We start from the raw sequence: 22,117 nt of genomic DNA, 5'->3' as shown, positions 1-22,117 counted from the left end.
TGCCCTAAGCACAAATGCTTTATGGTGCCCCCCCGCCACTGAAAAAACAAAACAAAAACATTAATACTTTTGAATTTCTCAGTGGAATTTGTTTAATTAAATAACAACAAACATGACAGTTAAACAAATAAATAAGGTTAAAGGAGGTTAAAAATACTGTTACAAATAAATACTGAAACAAAAATTGAACATTGGAACAAGAACAAAGAGCCTGGCAATAATGTGTAATTTTTTTTATAAAAAAATAATATATATAATATAATAGTATTATTATTAATATATTTACAAATAGTTTCACAATAGAATTTAAATAAGAAACTTAAATAAGAAAAATAAGAATTTGAACACAAAAGCCACATTCCTTAAGTAACTATGTTAAACATTTTTACAATTCGTTGTCAGAGTATGCCCTAGACTCTAGGGCATACTCTGACAACCAGAAAATGCAGGCGTGGTGTGCCTCTCTAGGGCCTAGAGAGGCACACGCCTGCATTTTCTGGTTGCAAAATCAGCTATAAGGTCATCATATGATAGCTTCTGAGCCACGTCACCATTGATGCTGATAACAGCCAGACCACTTAAACGTTCCTGCCCCATTGATGAACGCAGGTACGTTTTAATGAGTTTGAGCTTTGAAAAGCTTCGCTCAGCAGAGGCAACTGTGACAGGCAGGGTCAGTGCAATACGCAGAGCAATCCACAGATTGGGATATACCTCTTGAAGCTGATTGTCATGTAAAAATGACAGCATTTCCAAAGCAGACGTCTGTGGTGGCAGCTGAGGAAGGTTGATGATTTCCTGCATCATCTCAGGTCCATCAATGTCAGCTACTCCCTTATCTGTCAGTGTCTTCTGTACTTCAGTGCAGTGTTTTTTTAAATCCTCCTTGGACATCCCATTCACTTTGCTGAAATCAAGCAGCACTCCATATTTCTCCTTCACTTGATTCATGGTCTCAAACCTCTCCTGTAGGGAGATTAAAGCAGAGTCCACAACACAATTGAAAAATGTGACCTCAAGCTTTTTAAGGGCATCATGGAGGGGCTCATCAACAGCTTCATATGCAAACTGCCTTTTTGTGCTCCTGAGCCTTTTCTCCTTCAACTGTGGTTCTATGTTCAGGGCCTCACAGAGTTCTTTGGCAGCTGACACAGCCTCATCAAACCCAGACTGTCTGTATTTAGAGAGGTTACTTTTGGCAGTGTCAATGAGCCTGACAGCAACATCGAGCTGCATGGAGCTGGACTGTAGTAACTTGTTCACCTGGTTTGTGATTGTAAGAAGTTCACACCACACGATGGAGCAAATCAAAAATCGAAATGAGGCTACTTCCTCAGCAAGCACTTGAGCCTCCACCTTTGCGACTGCATCACTTACAGCTTCTCTGGCCTCCAGGAGAGCATCCCTCACTTCTTTTGTCTGACTCCGGACAGCAGTTACACTTTGAAGCCTGCTTTCCCATCTAACGTCACTCCAAGATTTAAGTGTCAATTTCACATGTTTTGTTAAAATGGCCCATCGCTGGGTGGCACTGGAAAAGAAATTGAACAACTTCTGCAAATACCCAAAGTAGCCAGTTGCATCTGGAGAGGACTTGGCAGCATCAGCTATGACCAGATTCATCGTGTGAGCTCCACAAGGCACAAACAATGCTCTCGGGTTTAATTGTAGCAGTCTGGCCTGAACACCTTGCTTCTTCCCCTTCATGTTGGCCCCATTGTCATAGGCCTGTCCTCGACAGTTTTCAAATGGAATGCCAAGCTCCTTCAACTTGTCAAGGACAACATTGGACAGGTTAAGGCCAGTTGTTTGCTCCACATTTATATAGCCAAGAAAGTATTCTTTAATATCTGGTTGTGCTTGGAAACAAACAATGCGTACTATGACTGACATTTGTTCAGTGTGACTCACATCTGGAGTACAGTCAAGAATGATGGAGAAGTATTTTGCCAACTGGATTTGCTTCACAATGGCGCGGAATGTTTCTGAAGAGATAATCTGAATTAGTTCGTTCTGTGTCTCAGGGCTGAGGTAATGTGTGTGGGAACCTTCATCTTTTATGTTGGCCAAGTGATTTGCCATTACAAGGTCATATGTTGCCATAAGCTCTACTTCCTTCAAGAAGTTGCCATTGTCCGGCTCATAAAGACAGTCAGAAGAGCCCCTAAAAGACAAATTTCTGGAAGCCAGTGAGAGAGTTATTGAGAGTAATCGTTTGAGAATCTCTCGCCACTTTTTCCTTTCTGCCTCTAGTAAGGTCAACTCCTGTTGATCTATTGCCATGCTTTTCTTTAGCCGTGTGTCCAGTTCTCTCCACTTAAGCATGCACTGTATGTGGTCTTGGCTACACTCATGACCCCTCAAACGGATGTTGATGTTCGACCAGTCACTGAAGCCCTCTGTACTCAGCTTTATATCCTTCACACTGAAAAGCTTACATGCAAAGCAGAACACAGCATTGTTCTGCGGTGAGTACACTAACCAGCTCCGGTGAACCTTTTCTCCATTGGGAAGAATTTTGAACTTAAGGCTAGTGTGAAATGCTCTTCCATCAGGCCCCTTTGGAAAATTAAAATCAGAGCTGACATTAAAAGGACCTCTCCGCACAATTTCAACACGATCAGCATCTACAATGTGAGCTGGCCAAAGAGCAGGATCGGTTGAAGGGGGCACACATGTCTCCACAGTGTCACTTTCTGATAGTCTCTCAGTGACAGGACTCTCAGTGGTACTTGTGTATGGAACTGTACCTGAACTGGTGGTTGATGGTTCTTGTTCTTCTTGGCTAGGGATTGTTGCAGGGTCTACAATGGCTGGTGGTTGATGTCCAGGGATGGCACTACTACTGGATGGTTCATCCTGTCCTTGAGATCCTCCTTGAACATATTTAAGCATTGACCCTGCATACAAGAGAAAATATTCAGGGATTTTACAGAAATACAATTTTGAATCTACAGTAGGCCTACGAAAGATTGCATTATAAGACTAATAAATTAAGTAAGTCACTGGTACATTTAAAAATTACTAACTATATTTTACATGTATAGATTTTCATAATGGCAAATGGCAATATAAACATGCTGTACATAATTTGATATAAATGCGCAAGTAGGAAATCTATATTACTGGAAGATATAGGTTTCGTATTACAGTTTCACCAACAGATGTCGCCCTTGATCTATGAACCTAAAGAAAGACGGGAACTATTTATGTGTTCAGACGTCAATGGCATAAATAAGATATGCGTCTTTATAGATATCCTGAAATGCAGCAACATACAAAGTAATCTTGTCTAATCTGATAATAATACTTGACTGCATCACTGACCTATCCCAAAGTTAAGGTTAATCAGTAGCATGCATGACGTTAGCCAGCTAGCAACCTGAGGAGGGAAATGCTAGTCTCACGAATCACGATAACGTTAGCAATCGTGAGTCACGATTGCTAACGTTATCTGAAAACCGTCAATTGAGTGACCATGATGAGTTGCTTTTAGTAGTCCATTCTATATTCATATCCACAACGTAAACAAACTACCCAACATCAATCATTTGCAACATTTGTTAACACAGTATGAACACTGCTAACAGGAGCTATCACAGAGTTGACGGACATGAGCGTGCAAGCAAGGGCTACAATAATGAACTTTTTTTATTATTATTATTTAAACATTGCCTTACCGGCAAGCGACGCCTGAGTTTCATCACGCTTCCTCTTCTTCTTTCTTTTCTCCGCTCCCGACTCCTGTTGCAGTTTCGAGGCCATGTTCAAACAGGTGTTTACCAATTATAGAACAGACCACTGGGAGTGGGGGGGCACCAGGAGGAGACTGGAGACAGGGCACAAAGCAGATTCACCCCTTTTCTCGGGAAAATTGTTTTATGTTGCTTTTGTATTGTTTAACCATATTAATGCATATGATATTTATAGTATTAATATGGTTTACTTTTTTTTTTTACGACCCTGATTTTTTTGGTGCCCTACCGGCCATTTGGTGCCCTACGCAGTGTGCGTTATGTGCGTTTGCGGAGCTACGGCACTGACTGGAACTCTTGACTGTGTTTGTGCTATTGGTACATTTTGGAATAATAACATGACCTGCTGAGCAGTTGATTGTCCAAAAGGTCTAGGTTCTAGCTTTGATGAATGCAGCTGTAGTATTTATTTAGTCTGTTACTTAGCATTTAGTAGCAAATATCTCAGTGTGGGCAATGAACTACTACAGTCTACAGATGCAACTTGGAAACCAAATCTAGTTTAGTACACTTCTCTTTTGACCAAATATGGTCACCTCTTCTGCCTCTTCTTCTTCATTTTTTAAGGGGTCACTACAGCAGATTATCAGCCCTATCCCTCCTCAGAACATGTCCAAACCATTTTAGCCTTGCCTCTCTAACTTTGCGTCTAAACTTAACATCTTTCGCTCTGCAACCTCCAGCTCAGCCTCCCATCTTTTTGTCAGTTCAACTGTCTCCAAAGCATACATTACAACAGGTCTCTCTACAACCTTGTATACCCATCTTTTCTCTCTTGCTTTTATCGTTCAAACTTACTTGTTATCATCACTACTGTCTCTAAAAAAACAAAACAAAAAAACAACAACAACAAGATGGCGACGGCCACCAAGCCAAAGTTGAGGCTTCAAAATAGAGTCTACAAACAAGTGAATGACATTTCAGAGGCTGTGTTCATTGTTCAGACCCAATCTGTGATTTTTACCAACAAGTGTGAAATATAGCACAGAATTCTAGTAATGTCCTTTGTCTTTACCTATTGCTATCATGCTGCCGCAGACCTGCTATTGATCTGTGCCTCATTTCCCCTTCTCTTGCTTGTATCTTCCTTTCAAATGCAGTTAATTGCTTAATCCAGTGAGATGCCTCTTGTTGTTTGCTGGGTTATCAGTGTAATGAGCTCTTAATCAATGTCCCTGGGCTAAGAGTCAATAAAAAGAACTTGGAGGGTGCTGAATTAACAGTACATGCTATGATGAGTATTGATAGCCTGTAAACGGAGACAGTATAATGACTGTGTCGAGGTTTATTATCATTAGCAGGATTTATATTACGTCCACACAGCTCAAAGTTGACTGTGTGTGAGAGCAAACATTGAATCCTCCTCTCGCCGCAGTCACCTTCATCATCAGTATGTATGTGTGTCCTAATCTTCCACAGATAAGATCAATGAAAACAGGCCAAACGTCCTAGCTGCCCTCCAAATGCTGCCAATACTATACAGATGACTGATTTAAATACAAATCACTGAGTGCCTGTGGTGAAGTGGTGCTCTGTAGTCAGATTAGTCTCACAGACTGCTGAAAACAGTCATACTGCAGCCGTCAGCTGTCAGAGAATTGCTCAGCAGCCTGTGACTTCAGCACTTAAATAAATGTTTGCATCAGCACTCAGGAGCACGGTCACCTTTTCTGCTTGATTTCTTTCTCCTGCGCCTTTCCTTTCCGCTAAAAGTCACGCAGTATTGCAATCTAATTCACTTCACTGCGTAGGTTGTTCTAACTGGAAACCACCGTCAGCAATATCTGTGGTTACCTCAGTAATAAAGGTCAGCTGGGAACAGGAACAGAGGGGTGCTTTTTGTCCTGTCATGGTATTCAAACTCTGAAAGTCAATACATGCTGGGAGACTGATAACACAATGATGCAAAGATGCAAAGACAGACAAAGCCAACAGTTAAAACAGTTAAACAAATACAAACTGTATTTGTATTCATGCGTATCGAGTAATTACAGTGGATTTACACAAAGTGTTCAGTAAGCACAGCTTTGAAATAGCTGCAGAAAGGTGCAGAGAAAGGACAAAGCTGCAAGCAAGAGAAGACAAAGTTTATGGCATGCAGCCCGAGCCTGGAGCACCAATAACTATAAGCTTTATTAATAGGAAAGCTTTATGCCTTCTTCTACCTTTTCTGTAGTGCTGTGCAAAAATCTTGAGTCACCCCTCATTTTGTTAAAACTTTGCTGGAAAAATTGAAAATGGGTGCAGTGATCTGTTGGAAAATGTACAAACATATATGGAAATACAGCTTATAAGGCAAAAAACAGAGTTTAAATGGTTCTAATGAGCTTAAGAAGACAGTATTTGACTACTTCCAAAAGAAGATGAAGGCTTTTCACTACTCTGGCAAAATATAATTCCTGTAGATAGAGGAACAAACAAAGTACTAAAGGTCTTAATTTCTTTTTTCAGCATCACTTAAACAGATTATTTCTAGTTTGAAAATATTTTAGAGGTGAAAAGAGGCAGTCATATAGGCATGTTTTATTTAAAAATTAAAGGGGAAAGGTGACTCCAAAGTTCCCTTAAAATAGATTGCCTTTCCACAGAAATCTAAAAAGCATGAAAACATTTCTGTCTATAAATTTCTGAACTGACAGTGTTTAGATGTCTAAAAGTAGGGAGTCACAACATTTCAGTATCTCCATATCTATGTTTATTATCTCTGTTGTTAGGTTTTTAGATCTTTGCTACTTTCTAATTTACCTTCACAAGATTTAAATCCATCCCATTTAATCTCCCTCTTAATCACTGCTAACTCAGCACATTCACGCCAAAGAAGGATGTGCTGTGCTCTTGAAATGGAAGAGCAGAGGATAAAAGGACACACTCTCTCTGACTGAAGATACTGTTTTGAATTCGCTGTGAGCTGTAATCCAATCTTGGCGTGGAACTTGATTTAATCCAAATACATATAATAGCAGCAGGAAAGACAGAAACCAGATAAAATGGGCTGCCACATGTTCAAAAAATATGCATCAGAACGACAAGTCTTTTTCAGACACATCTGACTTGCACAATTGAGTCTGTCACAAATTAAGTTGTAGCTTTCTTTGCAGACAAAGCAAATTAATTTGCAATGATTAAATTACACAGTGTCTCTGCCAACTCCCTGACTCAGCCCAAACTCGGTGTTTGATTTCAACAAAAGTGCCCGTGCTTGGATTTCAGCTATTGATATTTGAAGGGTCCACAAATACAATCATGTGCACTCTGACGTGTGAGTACTGCGAGGATTAAGCAACAATCTGATGCTGCCGGATGTGAAGGACTGCGAAAAATTCCATTGTCTCAGAAACTAGGATCAGATTTTCTTTACCACATGAAAATTGATTTTTAGTTTTTTTTAGCTCTGCCTGGAAAGATGAAAAAGAAGCAGAATGACATTGAAATATATATAACATATAAAGTAATGAGAAAAGGAGCTAAAAAAAAAAGTGACACACAACATTGGCTTGTATTTAGGAGAGCAGAGACTGGTGAAAGAGGGGACGGTCACATCTATTTCTGGATTATTTATTTATTTATTTAAATATTCTGATCCAATTAATATATTTTTTCCTCAAATATTTACAATGCAAATAAAATGCATTTTGCATATTATTCAAATACAGTTGATAAAAATATCCCTTTATAAAAAGGGAACTGAATCAGGCAGGTGATCTCTGACACTTGGCCTCTATCTATGTCACCACTGGAGAGATGAACATGGTTATTTCTTAAAGCATATAGTTAGGGCTGGACCAGGTGAGCCTGAATCCTCCCTTAGTTATGCTGCAATAGGCATAGGCTCCTGGGGGACTCCCATGATGCATTGAGTTTTTCCTTTTCAGTCACCTTTTTCACTCACTATGTGTTAATAGACCTCTCTGCACTGAATCATATTTGTTATAAATCTCTGTCTCTCTTCCACAGCATGTCTTTTATCCCGTCTTCCTTCTCTCACCTCAACCGGTCGCAGCAGATGGCCGCCCCTCCCTGGGCCTGGTTCTGCCGGAGGTTTCTTCCTGTTAAAAGGGAGTTTTTCCTTCCCACTGTTGCCAAAGTGCTTGCTCGGGGCTTGGGTCCTGGTTGGTGTGTTGCCGGGGTTGTGGGCGGGTGGGTGTATGGGGGCCCAGTCCTGGCGCAGGGTTCCGCCGGTGCATCGAGCCACCTGGGGGGCACTTCAACTGGTGGGGGAGGTTGTTACATCTTGCAGGAGCTCTCCTCTCTTCAGGAACTCACTCTGCAGGAGGGGGAGATACAGGAGAGGTGGAGGAAGATCTCAGCCTGGGTGTCTATTGTCTTGTGTAGTCTGGAAGATGAGTGGAAGACGGGGTGGGTGCAGTTTTCTCTGAGGTGGGGTCGGGTGGGCTGTCCCGGGCTCTGTGGAGCCGGGTGGCGCTGCTGTACTGGGCCCCGGTCCGGATGGGCCTGGGCCCCCTTTCCCTGGCGGGTTGCAGAGTATGGGGGTGCCTACTGGGATCAGCGAGGGAGCTGGCCCCAGGGAGGGGTCACTTGCCCCTCCCTTCCTTCCCTCCCCATCACGTAGATATTGAGGGCTATCGGGAGGGGCTATGCGCTTACCTGCTGCTCTCTGGCAGGTAGCTCCATGCCCTCCTGGGTTTTAAATGCACCTTAGAACACACATGCATCAACACTACATATGAGCGGGTGGAGGGAGGTTTGGAGTCTTCACACCCCCCCGTTCTCTGCGGCCTGCTGGAGCGGGGGGGCTAGGAGGAGAAGTTGGCCGTCCGACTGGGGTCTGGAGTGTGGGGCCTCCCTGCTGCGGAGTCCGGGTGGTCTGCTTCTCCCCACCCCAGGGAAAAGGGTAACACCACCTGGGTCTGGGTGCAGTTTCCCCCTCCAGGGACAAGGGTACCTAGACCCGAGGCTTAGAGTACACTTGGGGAGTGTGATTGTGTGTAAAGTGTCTCTTTATGTCTGTCTCCACGTGGGGTGAGTGTTGAGTAAGTGCATATGAGAGCATGAGGGTGGGAATGGATGTTTGTGTCTGTGTGTGCCTGTATGTCTGTGTCTATATGTCAGGTTGGGTGTCAGACGCCACCTCTCTGGGGACACCTCAGGCCCTCCAAGGTATGGAGGCCTATCTCCACCCACCACCACTTCCCCTGCCAGTGGCGGACTCCCTCAGACATCGGTGCGTTGGTGGTTCTTTGTGTCTGGGGATGGGCGTCCAGGTACACATCGGCTCACTCCTTGGTGGCTGCTTATCGGGGCCTGGAGCCTGGGGCTCACTCGGGCCACTTCGGGGGTGGAGTGCCCCCGGCCTGGTGCTCGGTCACTCAGGCACAGCTGGCTGCCGGCGGAGCTCACGGGCACGTCACTGCAACCCCCCCTGGCTCCTGCTCCGCGGTTGCTGAGTGACCCCTCATCTGGGACTCTCATCAGCTCTTTCTGGGACAGTGACACGGCTGCCCCTCTGTTGGTCTTCCTTGGTCTCTTGTGTTCTGGGGGCCTCTGGATGTCTGGAGTCTTGATCTCCTCTATACCTGCTTCATGCCCTGGAGGACGGGGCTGTGGCTCCCCCACACCCTCTAGCAGATCATTACATGAAGGAACCTTTTAAATACAAGCGCGTCCATGCTCACAGGTGTACACACGGGTGCTCACACACACAAACTACACCCTTTTTGGCTCCTACCTCAAAGCACACAGTGCGCTGTCGATCTTACGTGCTGCACAATAATATTCAATATTTAGTATTTACTGTTATATTCACATACATCATCGTGATGTTGTTTATTCTATTGCTCTTGTTCTCTTCTGCTCATGTTTTCTTTTTTCATTCTCAACAGGTGATCCAGATGATTGATATATGTATTTTTTGTCTGCTTATTTTGTTGGTTTTTGTTTTTTGCCCTTTATCCCCGTCCCTCTTCTCCGCTGTTTTTCTTTCCCTCTTTCTTTCTCCCCTCTCTTTTCATCATTCAAGTCTGTCCCGTATCTAGCAAGTGAAAATAAAAAATAAAATAAACAATAAAAGATGAATCAAATAGACCATTACAGCACGGCTGGGAGGGTCCATTTGGTAAAGTAAATCCGTTGGGCATCTTTCTTCGCCTTTAGACAACAATTCTGATGGCAAAAGAACCAAACGGGACAGGCAAAAAAAAAACAAAAAAAAAAACCAACACAAAAACAAAACAAAAACAAAGTGCTCGCTCGTAGGGGGTCATTTGATTGTTGGGTTTTTCTCTGTATGTATTATTGTAGGGCCTACCTTACAATATAAAGCACTTTGAGGTGACTGTTGTTCTGATTTGGTGCTATATAAATTGAATTGAATTGAATTGAATTAAATATATTCAATAATTTGGTGTTTTGATTATGATTCTAATTGTGGTCACTTTCCGTATGTTTATACATACATTGTGACTTTAAGTTTGGAGAACTGTTACTTCTTTAACAGCAAATGCCAACTATAGGTGTTGTTGGGTTATAAGAACACAGTTTATGGTACAGCTGTGCCAAACGTCATATTGAACTGACAACACTTAGAAATGAAGCTACAAAGCAAAGATGCCTCATTTTGTTAAATGCCTGTTTCCTCAAGTCCTCTTGTAGGATATCTTCCTCACCTCCTCTGCTTCCATCTCTGCAGGAGGCTCTGAAATGCAAGGAGAGGGGTCAAAAAGAGGAATCAAGGATGTGCAATCTGTAAAATAAAAAAAGGCAATGTGCGTGTGTCATTCAGTCACAGCATGCTGAGCTTGCATGAAAGGGAGAAGATATAGCAGGTGTCCTTGTTACTTAACTTGGCACTAGTCCCCGAACTCAGTGAATGAAGCATTCGTGGACATTGTAAACACCGTGCCCTGTGAATCGAGACATTGTCACCCTGGACCACTCCCTAGATGGAAATTAATTCCTGGATGGAAATGCATGATTAAAGTGGAACAAATACCCAGAAGTACTTTTCAATGTTTTGCATGAACTCTTTCTGTAAGGGACAAAATGCTAAAGAAGAAAAAGGCCTCGGACAAAATACCATTTTTTTTCTTTTATCAGCTTAATGACATAGATAGATGCTTTTTTTAAAATCGGAAAAAACAACTAAAACCAAGTGTTCTCATTTACAACCATTTAAGCACATTATAAATGTTATAAAATAAATGTACAATATGCTCTCTGAGTACAGCTTGCTAATACTGGTTGGACTTCTTTCAGACCTGCCTCAATACAGCAAAAATATTTACAATGCAAATAAAATGCATTTTGCATATTATTCAAATACAGTTGATAAAAATATCCCTTTATAAAAAGGGAACTGAATCAGGCAGGTGATCTCTGACACTTGGCCTCTATGTCACCACTGGAGAGATGAACATGGTTATTTCTTAAAGCATATAGTTAGGGCTGGACCAGGTGAGCCTGAATCCTCCCTTACTGCCTCAATACTTAATTGCACAAATTCACCAAGGAAATATTTGTTGCGGTTCTTGTCATGTTCAAGTTTACTTTCCAAAACCATAAATATACCATTAATTTAAATTCACATGATTTATTTTATTAAATGCGTGCAAATGCTAACAGCAACCATTTAAAACTAAGTTTATTGTGGAGTATTTCTTCTCTTTTTCCCCATCGTTTCTGGATTTGTTGAGCAGATTAGATCAGAACTAATTGCTGTTTCTTCCTTTAGTTTTTTAAACCAGTTCTTTGCGTTCATAATATTTGACTGAGTAATGATTATTATTGAATGATTATTTGATTTGATTTGATTTGATATACCTTTATTAGTCCCATAAGGGGAAATTTCATGTTAAGGCTGCCGACCTATTGCACGCAATGGCAGCGCCATCTTACCCTCCGACCATACATACATTACACAAAAACATCACATGGGGAAGACAGGTCAGAAAGGTATAACAATGTTGTCAACTGAAAACAATCCTTGTTTATTGGGCTTTTTGTACTGGGTATTAGACATTGCCTTTAACATTTTTTTTGTCCCAGACACTATTACAGGTAGTGACGGTGTCTGATGAGATCTTAATTTTTTCTTCAGAAAGTCATTTAATGTTTTTTTTTTTTTTAATTTATTAAGAATTAAGGGATATAAGAAAAGGCTAGATTATCTCTCACTGAGTGTGATTTTTGACTGAGTATGGTTGGTTTTTTTTTATAAGTATTGTCCCTGGTGGCGATAGTTATTTCATCGTTGAGAGTTTAAATGAAGTGCAGTTATTGTTTATGGAGAACAGTTTGTCACTTACCTCAGTGAAACAGTTTGAGGATTCTGTATGGGTTAGTGGGTGGGTGAGGTGGTCCATGAATAAAGTACTTACTAATGTTAGCTTTTCAGAACAACTTTTAAATTTAACCTCCTTATTCTAACTGGTGCTTTCATTGCAAAACTGGTTTTCTGTAAGAATTGAATTGAATTGATATATCTTTATTAGTCCCACAAGGGGAAATTTCATAAGGCTGCCGACCTATTGCACGCAATGGCGGCACCATCTTACCCTCCGACCATACATACGTTACACAAAACATCACATGGGGAAGACAGGTCAGAGAGGTATAACAATGGAAAATGCACCACATGAGGAAAGATAAGGAGAAAAAAAATAACTCCCCCCAGACTGAGCTCCAACAGGGAGATCAGTTTGAGAACAGAAAAAAAACACCTCTGCACATAGCACATGAAAAAAACTCTTAATACACCAAAGAAACACATGACAAGCAACAGGGGTAGGTAAAGGGTGAGAGACCGCCGAATTAGACAGTACATCCGGGCCTGCGTGCGCTGGCCTCCTTGATCCACCGTCAGCATCGGAAGGGAATAAGCGTCGAAGGCGTTTGGAAAGGGAGGGGGGATGAGTGTGTGCATATCAGTGTATATGTATGTGTGTGCGTGTCCAGAGTTCAGCTGAGACAGTGTCCTTCGCCCTGCTAGGCTAAGTAAACAGTCTTCCAGCCAACCCAGGTGGCCTTGCATGGAATGGGAAGGAACAGACTAAACACAGTCGTTATCAGGGTGTTGTTGTTCAGCTCCAGCCTTGAGACCGCAGCTGGCGCCAAAGGGGTATCCGCATGAAGTGATGGTGCTTTTTACTTTAGTGCGAACAGCTCATATGAATTTCAAAGCAGTTCTACAGTCCAACACTGGTCTCTCAATCTCCCGTTGGAGAGCCGTGGAGAGCCATACTTGCGTTCTGTGATGTTGTCATTTCTTGTGCTCAAGGAGCCAATTCTGAGAACGGCAGTGTGCCTCCCCGAGATGTCATCCAATTTGCGCCGAGAGATGTTATTCCGAGCTAGCCCTTCGAGATGTATCCAGTCTGCAGTCAGAGATCTTATTCTGAGTATTCACAGCAGCTGTAGCCTCTCCAAGATCTTATCCGTGCTGCACTCAATGAGCCCATTTTGAGAAACTCACGCCTCTCCCATCGTTCCAATCCCAGCAGGCAGCCTTGTGGGGGTTTGAACAGCCGGTTTCGCTTTCTTAATTCTTCGATAAGTCAGGGCCAAGCCAGCTCCGATCAGCCAGAACCCTGTTACCATGGTTCCAAATAGGTAGATATCTTCAGCACTCAGGCTCACCCAAGCCCAAAGACCAGTTGATCCAATCCATAATTCCTCTTTTAGGTTTTAGAGAACAGACTGTGAGAGAATGTTCCAGGGAAAAGTAAGACAAAAAACACGAGACTAGAAAAGGACATAAGAGGCTAAGCAGGGAAGCTAAGGGAGAGGAGGAGAGGAGAAAAGTGCGACCGCCTTCGTCAAGAGCAAGAGCAGCGTTTTTCTTTTTGCAGGTGTTTTTTTTTTTTTTTGCAGCATTTTTCTTTTTGCAGCGGGTTTTTTTTTTTTTTTTTTGCAAGTGTTTTCTGAAGTTGCAGTCCGTTTGGCCTCTCAGGGCCACCGTATTTATGCCTATTTCTACTCCTGTTTGAATATGTTATGTATTATCATTTAGAAAAACTTGGAAAAAATGTTTTTAATTTATTTTAACATGTTGAAACTAAAACCTAGACATCATTGTCTGTGACAAATTCAAATCATCTTGGTCTTTTCGTGTTTGGAAGATTAAAGAGGAACTCATTTGGATTGCGTTACAAAAACAATCTGATGATGCAAATGATAAACGAGTAGAAGTTTTTTATATAGCTGCTGTACAGGAACCTGGTCATACTGAAAAGAGAAGATAGACACGTGTAAATGTTCTACCTGTGCGTATCCATGATGTTTTTAATGTGGTTATTTGTCATGAGTGTGTTTCACTCCTCTTTAGGACAGAATAGTTTTCTCCGTGCATACTCTCCTGGGAATATCATCATTGGTGGACTTTTCCCCATTCATTTAAAAACTAATAGGACTAACACTTCTGCACCTCTCTCCTGTAGTGAGTAAGTACAGGCTGAGTTCATCAGCTCATTAGTGTCAAATAGATGATTTGTGAATTTAATCTGTCTTCTGTCAATCTTGCAGCTATGGTTTAAACACATTCCTGCACAGTCAAGTGATGATATACGCCATCAACAAAATCAACCTACCTAACATCACGATAGGATACGACATCTATGACACTTGTGGAGATGTCGGCCTCGCCTTGAGAGCAACTCTCCAGCTGCTGAAGAATCAGTCAGACCCAGAAAGCTGTTTAGTGCCAGCAGATGCTCAGTTCAAGTTACTTGAACCCAAAACCAAGGTGGTGATCGGGGAAAGGTACTCAGAAGTATCAATAGCTGTTGCACGACTTGTTGCTCTGTCTTCAGTTGCCCAGGTTTGTTTTCTCTTTTTCTGTCCTACAAAGCTCAGTTAGAAATATAAGAATCTAAATTTGATGAAAATCAATAATATCAGCAAATACATAATCTGTCTTTAGATTTCCATGCTTATGTGTTGAAAAATCTTTAATGAACTGTTTTCATATATGCTCTATGTCTGTTTAACAGATTAGTTATGCATCCACAAGTGAGCTGCTGAGCAGCAAGTTCAAGTTTCCCACTTTTCTGCGAACCGTGCCTAGTGACAAATATCAGACAAGAGGTATTGTTGAGCTGGTGAAGATATTCCATTGGAAAACAGTGATTATTGTGGGAAGTGATGATGAGTATGGGAAATATGGCAGTGATAGCCTTCAAGACAACTTCAACAAAAAGAGCATCTGCATTGAATTTGTTCACATCTTGTCCGCTGATTTTACGACAAACAATAATAGCATGGACCAAACTGAGCTGAATGAACTACTGGAAAAAATTCAAAACTCTTCTGCTGAGGCCATCATCATCTTCACAAAGGACACTAATGCAGAAATCATCCTGGAAGCAGCTATTAAACACAGAGTCAACAGAACGTGGATTGCAAGTGATGCATGGTCCAGCTCTTCAAAGATCTCTGCAATGTCAGACATCAAACTGGCAGGAGAAGTTTTTGGGTTCATATATAAGCAGAAAGAGGTGCCTGGCTTTAAAGACCATGTCATGTCGATGTTTAATGGAACTAATAACACAATTCTTAGAGATTACCAGACGCAGCATCTACTTTCTTTAAATAAGTCTGAAGAAGAAAGAAACCAATATCTGGCTTCTTACATCGACCAGGATGAATCTTATGGTATCTATATAGCAGTTCGAGTCATTGCTGAAGGGCTCAGACGCTTGCTGAAGTGTAACGACCATCTGTGTGAACGAAGCTCCAGTTTCACAGCCTTAGAGGTACAATAAAGATAGCTTGCCAATTATTAATTATTTGTCTTTAACAAATATTTTCAGTTACATAAGAAGTTTGTGAAATTTTGTCTGTCTTTAAAACATGAAACTTAACCAGAAATTGATATTCTTGGAGAAAAATCAACCATAATATTGCCAGGAAATCATTTATGCTGAATGGTACAAACAACATACTTTTTCTTTTCTTTTTTTTTTCTTTTTTTTCTTTTGCCTGTCCCGTTTGGCTCTTTTGCCATCAGAATTGTTGTCTAAAGGCAAAGAAAGATGCCCAACGGATTTACTTTACCAAATTGACCATCCCAGCCTTGCCATAATGGTCCATTTGATTCACCTTTTATTGTTTATTTTATTTTCACTTGCTGAATACGGGACAGACTTGACTGGGGGAAAGAAAAACAGCCGAGAAGAGGGACGGGGATAGAGGGCAAAAAACAAAAACCAACAGAATAAGCAGCGAAAAAAAAATACATATATCAATCACCTGGATCACCTGTTGAGAAAGAAAAAAGAAAACAAGCAGAAGAAAACAAGAGTAATAGAATAAACAACATCACAATGATATATGGGAATATGACAGTAAATACTAAATATTAAACATTATTGTGCAGCACATAGATCAACAGAACACAGTGTGCTTTGAGGTAGGAGCCAAAAGGGGTGTAGTTTGTGTGTGTGAGCACCCGTGTGTACACCTGTGACCATGGATGCGCTTGTATTTAAAAGGTTCCTTCATGTAATGATCTGCTAGAGGGTGTGGGGGGGCCATGGCCCCGTCCCCCAGGGCATGAAGCAGGTATGGAGGAGATCAAAACTCCAGACATCCAGAGGCCCCCAGAACACAAGAGACCAAGGAAGACCAACAGAGGGGCAGCCGCGCCACTGTCCCAGAAAGAGCTGAGGAGAGTCCCAGATGAGGGGTCACTCAGCAACCGCGGGTTGCAGTGACGTGCCCGTGAGCTCGGTCGGCAGCCAGCTGTGCCTGAGTGACCGAGCCCCAGGCCGAGAGGCCGGGGGCACCCCACCTCCGAAGTGGCCCGAGCGAGCCCCAGGCTCCAGGCCCCGATAAGCGGCCACCAAGGAGTGAGCCGGCGTGTACCTGGACGCCCATCCCGGGACACAAAGAACCACCAACGCACCGATGTATGAGGGAGTCCGCTACCAGCAGGGGAAGTGGTGGTGGGGGGAGATAGGCCTCCAAACCTTGGACGTTTTCATTTTCACTTCCTCTTTCAGCGAAACTGCACATATTTCAGCAGCATGGCACTTTACTAAAAACACCCTAAGCTGTCTTGCCTGCAGTCCAAATGTTCAATCATTTAAACCAGGGGTGTCAAACATACACCGAGCCAGATACAATTATATCCGGCCTGCAAGATAACTTCATTATCATTATTATTCATTATTATTCTGTTACTTAAATATAGACATGTGTGGTCCCTACAAAAATGTCAAAATCTCAGCTGAAAGTCCAAACAAACCATTTCAATAACCTCCAAACAGCTAACAATTTAAAAACAACAACAACAACAATGATTAATATTAACTTCTTAAATTTTAAATGATTTGCAAATTTTCCAATTTTCTTTTACACAATGTTGCCCTTTTTCTGGGCAGAGATGTTACACATTCCACAGCACCCACTGCTAAACTATCGACATTTGTCTTGTTTATTGGTAGATATGTAAGTTTTTCTTAGAAAAGGTTAAACATTAAAATTTCAAATATATTGCAGTTTGTGATGATTTTATTTCATAAAAATGTCTTTCTTCCTTTATGATGTTTTGGTTTTTTCACAGCTTCTATCGGAAATCCAGAAAGTAAACTTTACTGAGAACAACACACAAATATACTTCGATAGTGATGGAGATCCCAGTTTGGGATATGATATTGTATACTGGAACAGGTCTGATTGCAACAAGAGTATGATAATACAAACTATTGGAGAATACAGTCCAGATGGAAAAATTACAGTCCCAACAGACCTTTTCAGACACCTCATAAATGACATGGTGAGATGAGTTTTTAACATTCATTTATGTCCCATTAAGGTTTATGAATCATGTACTCATGCTACTGTTTCTTTTGCAGGTCTCTGTTTACAATTGCTCAAAAAAATGTGAAGCAGGACAAGGATTTACATTAAAAGGAAAGTGTTGCGGAGTTTGTGCTCCGTGTGCAAGTGGAGAGATTTCTGATGGAAATCGTAAGTCTTTTATTCCAAATCTAAATTACACTGCTCAAAAAAACAAAGGTAACGCAGATCTGAATGAATGAAATATTCAAAAACTTTGTTCTTTACATAGTTGAATGTGCTTACAACAAAATCACACAAAAATTATCAATAGAAATCAAATGTAGCAACCCATGGAGGTCTGGATTTGGAGTCACACTCAGGGTCCTGGGTCTCCTGACCTAGTGTTTTCAGTTCTTTGTGATTTTTGTGTTATGTCTGGTTCATTTGTGATTTATTTTATGCTTCCTGGGTTTTGATCCCCTCTTGTTTCTCTGTGCCCTCCAGCATTTGGTGAATGTAATGATTACTTTAGTCTTCTGTGTTTAAGTCTTCTCTGTCTGTTTGTTCCCCCTGTGTCGTTGCCTTCTGTGTCTCCCTCTGTGTGACTGTCTATATCATGATGTGCGTTATTGTGCTTTGCTCCCACCCCTTGTGTTCTGTGTTTTCGTCTTCCCTTCGTATATTTCTTCATTCTCTCTCTCTCTCTCTCTCTCTCTCTCTCTCTCTCTGTACTTCCTGTGTTACGTTTAAGGTCCATGTCTTGGTGTCAGCGTTTTCAGTTTCGTGTCCTCCCATTCCTGTCAAGTGTAATTGTCCTCAGCTGTGTTCCTTGTGTGCTTCCCTTCCCTCATTACCCTCTGTGTATTTATGTCAGAGTCCCCCTCTGTTCCGTGTTGCGTCGTTCCTCATGCTATGTGATCCTTTGTGTGCCACTCTGTGGAACGTTAGATTATATTTTCCCAGTCTAGTTTATTTCATTATTAGTTGTATCATTTTCCTGCGTCTACAATAAACTGTCCTTTTGAGTTCATTCCCGTGTTGCGAGTCCTGCATTTCGAGTCCTGAGTCCAGATGTAATTTTATTGCCTATCTTGTCTTCCTAAATGTGCAAAGTGCATTATGCATTCATTATACTTGCCTGTTTAATATTAATTTATGATTGCAGCTTCTTTTTCTTTCCAAATGATTATAGGATAAGAAAATATTGTCTTCTTTACTTGTGCTACTTGTGTTTTTGTTTCCTTCTGCAGATTCAACATGCAAGCATTGTGAAGATGGGGCATATTCTCATCCTGAAGAGAATACATGTTTGAAAAAAAGTGATGACTATCTCGATTGGGAAGATCCCTTCTCAATCATTCTCAGCTCCCTTGCAGTCGTTGGGATCATTGCTACCGTTGTGTTTGCTGTTCTGTTTGCAGTATATCTTAAAACTCCCATTGTGAAAGCAGTTGGAGGTTATTTGTGTTTTCTGGAGCTTTTTGCATTGCTGGCTGGCTTCTGTCTTACATTCACCTTCATAGGCAAGCCTACTGAGAAGATTCACTGTGTAGGTGTTCCTCTCTTCGGCATAGCCTTTACTCTCTGCATCTCTTGCATTCTGGCAAACTTGCTTCAGATCTTCTTGGGCTTCAAGTTTGACCTTAAGGCAGAGTCTTGGATAAAGAAGCTGAATAAGCCATTGGTGGTGGTGACCATCATCTCTGGGATTCAGTTGGGCCTATCTGTCTCATGGCTGACCAAAGAACCACCACATCCTGACAATAAATCTTTAGATTACACTATCCTATACAACTGTAAGATTGAGCCCCATACATACTTTATAGCCATGTTAGTCTACAACACTTTCTTGGGCCTTATTTGTTTCCTGTTTGCATTCAAAGGTAGACAGCTGCCAGATTTGTACAAAAATGCTTCTTTGATCACCATCAGTATGCTGCTGTTTGTAGTCATCTGGATCATCTTCCTCCCCATTTATTTGACCTTGACAGGGAAATACCAACCAGCAGTACAAAGTGCAGCCATCCTCACTTCCTGCTTCAGCATCCTTGGTTGTCATTTGGCCCCGAAATGTTATATTATGTTGTTCAGGAAAGAGCTTAATCATGAGCGCGCCATTGCTGAATACATTAGGAAGTTTTATGAGCAAAAGGGTATTTCTGTGGTCCACTCGCAGTGTCACACTTAAATTGTTCTGCAAAGGAATGACTCTTCCTGTGATGACGTTTTAATCAATATGTCTTTCTAGCAATTTAATATGTGATTTTTCCATAGGCTGTATATAAAGGATGAATGCAGCCACTGCCACATTACCTATTGGTTAGTGAATTCCTGTTGTGAAGCCTCCAGCTGAGTTAGGGACTACGTTGGGAAGGCAGTATCTCTTTGGCTCATTGGCACCCTTCTGATTAATCCCTTTTTAAATGTAATTTACAAAATGAGCTATTATTGTGTTCAGCAAGTCTAATTTAACCCTAACCCCCTAACTCAGGGGTCGGTAACCCGCGGTTCCGGAGCCGCATGCGGCTCTTTAGTCTTTATTTTGCACCTCCGGGTGGTTTGGGAAATGAAATTAGAAGTATTTAGCTGAAGTGTATTTTATTTGTGTTTAGTTCTTTTTTTAACTTGTAGTTCTAAATTGGAAGATTATTGTGATTTTGAAATATAAAAATAAAATTATATCTTTTTTTTTTTTTCATCGCTCAAAATAAGCGTCACACTCGCGGAAGCCGGTATACCCGCCGAAACGTCGTGCATTTATCGAGACTTTCGACCCCAGGTAGGCCAATTATGGATCTTCGGATCCATATTATGTCGGCAGCTGTTCTCCACCGTGAACTATGTTAAAAACAAACACCGGGGCTCACGCCTCACAGATGACAGCTTACAGTCCTGCGTGAAGATGAAAGTGACTTCGTACAGCCCCGATTTGCAGACGCTGTGCGCAGAGGTTCAGGAGCAGAAGTCCCATTATAAAGATATCACGGCAGACCCGAAGATGTTTGCATGAACATGCTTTTCAGCATCTCTTTATCGATCGCTTTTCACACACGGTTGTTGTACGCATACAGCCGGCTGTAACTTTTCAGCTCACAGCCCGACAACACAACAGCAGAGAGAGCACAGACGTTAAGGCGGCAAGGCGTGATTGTGGGTGCCGCTCAGGTGCGTCCGCCTCCCCTGCAGCGGCGCTGCAGACCACGCCCCGCAACACACATTAACCAGGTAAAATACATATTTAGGGAGAATTTTGCAAATATATATATATATATATATATTTTTTAGCAGCATAGTGCTTTTTTTCAAATTATTTTTTAAAAGTCAGGTCAAGGCTCCAAAAGCCCAAAGGGTGGCGGCTCACAACAGTTTTTGTTTGCTACATGGATCATTTTAGTTCAGCTGGGTGTCTTTCCTTTTGTTATATTTCTTTAAGAGTTCAAAATGTGTTAATTACATAAATAAAATGTAATTTTCTCTGTAGCACTTCATGGATTTCATAAGCAACACACCTTAGTTGCTCTGTGGATTCTTTTAAAAAGCAGTTAAAAACTTTTCTGTTCAAACAAGCCTTTTGTTGATCTACCTATTTTATATTCTTTACATTATTTACATTTGATCTTTTAAATTGTGTATAATGTCTATTGATTGTATTGTTTATTTTAATATTTGTGTACAGTGCTTTGTGACTGCCTGTCTGTGAAAAGCCCTTGATAAATAAACTTTACTTACTTACTTTAGTTGTTCACACCAAGCATAAAGGTAAAAAACACAATATATACAGTGTTATCTTCATTTTAGATTTCAAAAAGTATTTGCGGCTCCCAGTGTTTTCTTTTGCGTGGAAACTGGGTCCAAGTGGCTCTTTGGGTGTTAAAGGTTGCTGACCCCTGCCCTAACTAAAATGAAGGAATCTTGGTTTATATCAAATCAGCGTATATATCAAAGCTCATCTTGTACAGGGCTTGGTGCCCAATCTCGGGAAAACAGGGAGAATGTATGAAATAAGATCTGCCTAAATAAAATGGCATATGTTACATTAAAAATAGAAAAGATGTGTGATAAAGGTACGCCTAGCCTGCCTCCAAACAGCTGAGAAAGAGGGAAGGCAAAATTGACACAACACACAGACAAGCTAGTATAGTAGTGTAGAGACTAGAGTAGTGGGTAGACTACACGTCTTTGGAGCAGAGGATCACAAGTTTGATTCCCACCCGGAGTGTCTGTATCCAATAAGGGTCCTTAGGCTAGACTAGACTCCCTACCCCGCTGCTAAGCAATCAACAAGGTCTGTGTCAGGTGTTGTGGAACCAGGGCACCTTGACAAGAAGGAAGGTACAAATTAAGTGCTATGGCAAGGGGGAGCCAGGACGCCAGGTCAGGGGGAGTTATCATCACCCCCACCCCCATGTTAGGTCTGCTAGATGTTAATGCAGCACTGTGTACAATATCTGCACCCACCATTATCGAGACTAACTACAATAGGGCAGCAGTAATCAGTGAGATTCTTGGCTGAAAGGGCAGGAGGCTAAGATCAGGGTAGCACAGAGGGAGGTTGCAGAAGTACAGGAACCTGTCCATACCTGCCAAGCAACAACTACACCAGAGAGATCAAAGGCAGGAGAATAAAC

General features: G+C 41.6%; 2 protein-coding genes across 2 annotated transcripts; one reads left to right on the top strand and one right to left on the bottom strand.

The window, feature by feature from the left end:
- Positions 1-471: 471 nt before the first annotated feature.
- Positions 472-4,037, bottom strand: LOC309696211 (zinc finger MYM-type protein 1-like; the record flags this gene model as incomplete). Its single annotated transcript, XM_082517369.1, has 2 exons — positions 3,681-4,037; positions 472-2,900 (listed from the first exon to the last, which is right to left on the bottom strand). Exons 1-2 carry the CDS (start codon positions 3,763-3,765, stop codon positions 472-474), a joined length of 2,514 nt encoding a protein of 837 aa, XP_082373495.1. The 5' UTR covers positions 3,766-4,037.
- Positions 4,038-13,925: 9,888 nt separating this feature from the next.
- On the top strand, positions 13,926-20,969 carry LOC309695683 (G-protein coupled receptor family C group 6 member A-like). The gene is made up of 6 exons (XM_082516490.1): positions 13,926-14,149; positions 14,232-14,526; positions 14,699-15,460; positions 17,272-17,484; positions 17,564-17,678; positions 18,740-20,969. The coding sequence occupies exons 1-6, from the start codon at positions 13,962-13,964 to the stop codon at positions 19,675-19,677; spliced, it is 2,511 nt and encodes an 836-aa protein (XP_082372616.1). The 5' UTR covers positions 13,926-13,961; the 3' UTR covers positions 19,678-20,969.
- The last annotated feature ends 1,148 nt before the right edge of the window (positions 20,970-22,117 follow it).

The sequence above is a fragment of the Aulonocara stuartgranti genome (assembly GCF_965226115.1).
Source record: "Aulonocara stuartgranti genome assembly, chromosome: 19".
Classification (NCBI taxonomy): domain Eukaryota; kingdom Metazoa; phylum Chordata; class Actinopteri; order Cichliformes; family Cichlidae; genus Aulonocara; species Aulonocara stuartgranti.
Note: the sequence above shows the minus strand (reverse complement) of the source record. Positions and strands in the feature narration are given on the sequence as shown.